Below are 7151 nucleotides of genomic sequence, written 5' to 3'. Positions count from 1 at the left end.
CAAAACCAACATGAAACCATAGCTACATTATTCAAATTTGATCTTCTAGAATTTTTCAAGGAGAGTTATTTTAAATAAATTAAAAACAAATAAATTATTTCAATTAATTTATGAATATCTAAACAAACAATATTTACTTATTCTCCTCATAAAGTACATTAAATTAATTTTTTGTTCAGAAAATAATCACTTTATTTATTAATCAACTGCATTTATGTATCTATAAAGTTCACTCTATGTTTTTTTTTTAAATGTTAAAAATTAAAAGAACTATACTTTGTAAATTACCTAGCGTTGACTATTGAAATCAAGAATCAATCATACATTAAGACTGAAAAGTTTTCGGAAATTCTCATTTAAAATTCGCGCGCTGTATATTTTTCGATATTTTAAGTTTATGTAGTTTGGCAGCACTGTCCTTAATTACTATGCCAAAAATGAGCTCGATCTGTCAGACAGTTCGTTTACGGCAGCTGTTGAAACCAGTTCCCCTCAGTAGTGCGTTGCGAAATGTCTTCGACGGTCGTACGACCGTCCTGGAAGGCTTTGTACCACTCATAAACTTGAGTTTTCGATAAAACTGATTCCCCATAAGCCTTTTGTAGCATTCGCAACGATTCTGCACACGAAATTTCGTTCGAAACACAAAATTTGATGCAAACTCTTTGTTCAATATTTTTTTCCATTGTTTTTTTCGCAACGCCCTACTGAGGTGAACTGGTTTCAACAGCTGCCGTAAACGAACTGTCTGACAGATCGCGCTCATTTTTGGCATAGTAATTAAGGACAGTGCTGCCAAACTACATAAACTTAAAATATCGAAAAATATACAGCGCGCGAATTTTAAATGAGAATTTCCGAAAACTTTTCGGTCTTAATGTAGGTATTAAAAAAATAAAATTTAGCATATTAATTTGCAACATAGGTATTTATTTTATCTATTTAAAAAAATTTTTAGTATTTTTGAAAGGTTTTAGTGGCTGTAATTGGATAATTTAAATATTTTAATTTTTTTTCCAAATTTTTAATGGCTTTTTTTTCATTTCAGTAAGATAAGTACATTAAAAAGCTTTGAAAATTATTTTGAAAAATATTTTTAGGTTTTAAATTATGCGGCTGTAGATGATTTAAATAATAACATCTCAAAAACAAAAATGAAAGATAAAAATGTATATAATTATAATGTCACTTTAGTGTAGTCAGTTGCATTTAAAATGTTAAATTACTTTGTCGTCGTTTTGTTTTGTTTCAATGCTGGGTCAAGGTTGTTGGCCAAATTTAATAAATGAAGTGTCATTTGAGAAACACAAAAATTAAAGTCATAAAATGTTAAATTACTATAGGTCATCCTTTATGTCAAAAAGCCGAACCGTTGAGATTAACGATTTTTTTTCTTTGTACTTAAAGTTTGGAAGAATTTACATCGTTCCCTATTACAACGATTAGTCACATCTGACCAAGTGTTTGAGAGGAAACATAGAAATATTAATTTTTGTGGCAATTATATTATGGTCTATTATGTTTTTTTTTGTGTAATATAAAAATTATTAACAGTTAAAACACTTAAAATGACAAACTCAACTTACCTATCTTAACGAATCCGTTAACTTATTTTTTGATAAGTGAGCTGTGCATAAATTGACATAAAGTTGGTATCCAATAAAAAACTACTATGTCCATATGTCCGAAAGAAAAAAAATATATATACGAATTGGATAAAATGAAAATGACGAGGAGATAGATCAATAAATTTCTAGATTTATTTGTGTAAAAGTGCTCAGAACAAGAAAGACTCTTGGTACATTATGTACCAAATATTTTATGCAAAATAAAAAAAAATTATCTTTTAATTTTTGTACTTAACAAGTATAAAAAATAATTAGAAATTGAATAAAACGAAACATTTCAACTATAATAACATACGCATATGTTGGAAACTTGAATTACAATGATCCAAAGCTCTCTTCGATGCTTTGCGGAAGCTAGATTTAACGGTTTTCGAGACAACGCCATAGTTCAGAATATCGAACTGATATGAATTAAAATCAACCACTTCAGATATTTATAATTTTCACAATTCTCGTTTATATCCTTATATTGGTACCTTAGTTCTCAATAGCCTGTTCACCCCATACATCTATTAGGATTGCTTTAAGGATATATATACATATATATATATTTATTTAATTTATTTACATATGTTTATGGATAATAGTTTTTAATGTTTACTAATTTTTTCTGAATTCTCAAATTAAAAACTGTATTTTAGGTTTTTACTTTTCAATTTATTTTATGTAGTTATTTCTTATATCCTATTAGTAATTATATAGGATGGAATATTACATCCTAAGAAAAATATCAAATTAACTTCGAAACTTTGGCAACATTTTTAGACGAAATAACTAAACAATATTAATTAAAAATAAAATATAAGTTTTCATTTATAAGTAATAATATAAAATATATAGTTTTTTAATAAGCAACAACGTAAACAACAGCATAAAATAGTTGTTTACTTTAAAGTTCACAAAAGAGTCTTAAGAATACATATTTTTATTTAATTTCTAGCATTAAATGTGAGAAAAATCTTGCTTTAAATTAGTATATCAAACACGAAATTCTAGATACTATCTAACATCAGTACACAATAACACACAATTGCTAAGATACTTGTAATGTACCATATTACATAGCAAATGCATGAAATTGAGCTAAAATAATTTCATATTAATAATAGTAACAAAACTATGTAGTACCTTGTAGTTTAAAATTCAGTTTGTTACCTTGAGTCGTTGGTTCAGATCTTTTGTTATGATACAACAGCCAACAATTATTGAAATTCTGATATTCCGCATTAATAACAAAAGACTCAAGCAACAAACTTGTTGTCACAGTTTTAAATTAACGAACCTTTGTATGCGATAACAACAACAATAAAAAATATAATAATAATAAAAAGTTGACTTAGACTTAGAACCAATTTTATTTATTGCAACCTTTGTGGCATGTCAAACTCAGAAACAAGTACAAAAGCTGCAGAGCAATCTCAAGCCCTTTTGGTGGTATGTACTTCACTTTTTAATGCCAAACACATAAACAATAAAAATTTGTTTGAAAACAGTGCACGAAAACAAAGTTCAACCTGCAGTCTGTCTGTCTAACCGTCTGTCATCTCATTTTTGTTTTTTCGTTCTAGTATTAGCATATTGTTTAGATGAAGGCCAAACCTAGGCGAAACAAAATTGAAAACTACAAACTAAAATTACATTTTAGTTAACATTTCCAAAAGCAGAAGATATGTCGGCAACGGCAGCAGCGGCATCTTTTGTGTGAACTCAAACAGAAATCTGCGACAAAAGTGCAGGAGCATTTATTGCACTTTTTATGTTTTGTGAAGTTTTGCACTAAAATGTCATTGCGCTAAGTCAATATTGACAACACAAAAACAAAAACTACAAAAAAAAATTAACTAAAATTTTTACAAAAAAAAGCATTAAAACTGACTGACTTACCCATTTTGAACGTTTGTTAAGGTATTTTTCATTTTTGTGATATGAGAAGAATACTCACTTTTTAAAATGGAATCAAGATATGGTTTTGAGGTCCTCTTGTTGAATAAACAGCGAAAGTCAAATATAGCAAAATCAGTAGCAATTAAATTGTAAATCGATAATTGGCAACAGTTTGCAAATCGAATATAAATAGTATTTTTATATTGAAGGAATATTTGTTACAGACAATTGCAGGTATTCAAAGCTTAAAAATCAGAAGGATTAAATAGTAGCAGACAAGTAGCTTTAATCTTAAAATAGTTTTAAATTTTATGTGATGGTTTTTTTGTTTGTATGGACTAAATTGACTAAATTTACTAAAAATGGAGATAATACAAACCAATCTTTCTTTCTAGAAGCAATCTAGAAGACTACTGTGAATAACATATTAATTTTTATACGGATTCTAATATATAGTCTAAGTTTTTGTAATAGATATTGTAACAATAGTACAATTACATAAAAGTAAATAATGAGAAGAATAATGATGAGTATGATAATGAGTATAATTTAATTTATTTTAATAAGTAATGGATTAATGGAATAAATATATAAGAAAAATCATGCTATTATTATTAGCTTTCTTAAATCTTAGTTATAATTTAAGTGACCCTAACTTTGTGGCTAATATCGTCAATTTCTTTAAGCAATATTAGATACTAATATTATATACTAATTATTTACTTATTATATATTCATATTGCATACCAATTAAAATAATTCCAACACATAACCATATTTCAATCTGACTCTTCCAGCAGTTTCCTTCAAGTACCTCCACTCCGTACACATGCTCCTAAGTCTGTGTGGTTAATGTAACCAAAATTTAGTCACTCCACCGCAGACACTGTCTTTCCTTTCGCCAGGTTTATTAATTCTATTTTTTATTTATTTAAGTACTCCCCACAACACGATGCCAGATTTTAACTTGACTCTAGGATTTCACTTTAGACAATTATACTCCTTGCACAAGCTCTTAAATATGAGTAGTTAATATAACCACAATTTGTTCACTCCATCGCAGACACACTGTCTTTCTCTTAACCAGTTTTGTTAGTTCTGTTTTTTATTTAAGTAAGTAGAGCCCACAACACGATGCCACATTTCAACCTAACTCTCTAGGATTTCACATTAGACACCTCTACTCCGTGCAAAAGCTCTTAAGTATGTGCAGGAAGTATAACCTTAATATGGTCACTCCCTCACAGATAGGGTCTTCCTCTTCGTCACCTTTCACAGTTCTGTTTATTTCAAGTGAAAATTACTTATTTATATATGAATATCCATATTTTTTCATATATAAGATTAAATAAAAGGTGTTTTGGTTTATCTTTAGTAACTAAGGAAGCTTCAGCTTAATTGAATCAAATGCCTCTAAATGCCTTTCTATAACAGATCTAGTACCCCATTATAACCAACAAAAAAATATACATATGTTGTTTTTTCTATAAATCAATAATTTTTCTTTTTTCTCATAAAGAAATCCAATTTTCGAAAAATAAGAACCAGCTTAATGGCTATCCTCCTCTTCGAATATCGTGACAGATACTACCATTTTAATTGACATTAAGTTTAATTAATTTTTTTACCAATGTATTTTCTTTATATATTTTTTTTAATTAAATATAACACCTGCATATCAACCAACATCTATTAAAATTTTCCAAAAAAGGTTTCTTTCAAACTTTTATTATTTACCAAATTTTATATAATAGATATTAAAGTGAAATAAAAAAATTGTAATCTAAATCTTATAAACAATAGAGAATAACACGTGCGGTATATAATTATTTAATGGCAATTACCATTCTTGGATTAAATAAATTGAACAGTCAGTAATAAAAACCTCAAAAAACGGGCTTGGATATTAGCAAAAAAAGGAAAAAAATTAACCACTCATGGTGTTATGTCGCCAAGATAATTTTCTGCATAATTGATAATAATCCCGCTCTTAAGCATAATTTGCGGACTTTGTATAACCTTGACTAGCCTTTGCGATAATCCAAAAAGCATTAGTTTTATAGCATTTTGATTACATTTTATTTATTTCTTTTTTTTAAATTAATGTCATTTAAGTCATTTGGCTTGAGTCTAAAGCTTTAGCTAAACCTTTACGAGATTTATGGTTGGAAAATATCAGCAACGCCTACGGACATTTAAATGTAACATTTATTACTACTTTTTTATTAAGTTTTTTTTTAACACAATTGTTGAAATTATTTATCTATAATAAAAAGACAAAAAGCTTTAACTGTAACAATACGCAGAAATTATAACTTTAATGGTAACATGGCGCCAATTTTGTTTAGATGTAATCGATTTAAAATTAATTTCAAACTTAAATGACAAACCCAGATTTTAAAGTTCGTGTTATAAAACATTTATGCAATAGATAAATTATTACTATTGTACTAAATGTTACATTAAAGCTTATTATTGTAAAGAAACAAATTTTAATATAATTTCCATTTATGTCAATATTTGTTAATATTTCTTGTATGTATTCGTTTGTATAAGAGCAAAATCATTGTAATTATTTGACACATATTCATATTCATTAAAATCTCATTTATTTTCTTAATTCATAAGATTAATTAAGGATTAATACTCTAATTATCTAAACACAAAAATTATTTTTAACTTTTACATAATTTTTATTTAAGAATTTGATGAGAAAATTTTCATATCCTAATGGATATTTGGCGATATACAACAGAGTTCTGTGACAAGCCCAAAAATTAACTTCATTAAAAATTAAAATTATTTTAAATTTGAAAATTTCTTCACATTTGATCTATTTTTATACAATAATACATATCAATATAATTAAATAATTACATATAATATATCATATGTTATTATACATATATATACATATTATACAGATGTTTATATGTGTGTTTACAAAATATTTTCCCCTTTATTCACTCCACTTGGAAGCGTTACATTTTAATCCGATTACGATATCTTATTCTGTTTATAAATAGTATTTAAAGACAGTATTTTTAATTGTTGACAGTTTAGTTCTGTAAACTCAAGCTCTGCTAACACCGACCTTCTCCACCTTTTACGTGATCTATCAGGTTTTTGTTTACCCGTTGGATTCCACTCTAATGCGGCTTTTGATATATCACTGGGGTTTGAAAGTTTGAAGTTTTTTTATTTCATTGGTGTTGATACCCCAACTTTCGCAACCACAGAGCATGACCGATTTGATACGTGATAAATAGTTTTTTAGTTTTGTTGATCTTGATATTTGATACGAAGACTACAATTTTTTTAATCGACCGAACGCTTTTCTCGCTTTGCTAACTTTAACATCTATATACTCTGCAGATTCGCCATTGACATTCATGGTGTAGTTTAGGTAATTGAAATTGCAAACATCCTCGATTGTGCTGTTATCTAAAGTAAATGGGAGAATGCTTCAACTTCGTGTGTTTCCTTCGCCTTTCAATACTATTCTTTTAGCTTATTTAGTACAATAGTTTTTATTTAGTAAAATAGACTATTAGTACTAATTAGTTTGTAGACCAACCTGAATCTTAAACTTTCTAAATACTTTTTCCAGTTAATTCTCCGATACACGTGATCATTGTA

At 27.5% G+C, this 7151-nt stretch overlaps 1 protein-coding gene across 1 annotated transcript in view; it reads right to left on the bottom strand.

Annotated features, from left to right (window-relative positions):
- Window positions 1-6906, bottom strand: part of LOC119674659 (nuclear transcription factor Y subunit gamma-like) — a 17723-nt gene extending 10817 nt beyond the window's left edge. Inside the window, exon 1 of the mRNA XM_038085808.1 lies at window positions 6865-6906. Within this exon, the coding sequence (XP_037941736.1) occupies window positions 6865-6906 (42 nt within the window). The remainder of the gene's footprint in view (window positions 1-6864) is intronic.
- Window positions 6907-7151: the final 245 nt, after the last annotated feature.

This window comes from Teleopsis dalmanni, chromosome 2 (assembly GCF_002237135.1).
Source record: "Teleopsis dalmanni isolate 2A chromosome 2, ASM223713v2, whole genome shotgun sequence".
NCBI classification, from domain to species: Eukaryota; Metazoa; Arthropoda; class Insecta; order Diptera; family Diopsidae; genus Teleopsis; species Teleopsis dalmanni.
The sequence above is the reverse complement of the archived record's forward strand: the minus strand, read 5'-3'. Positions and strand labels throughout refer to the sequence as shown.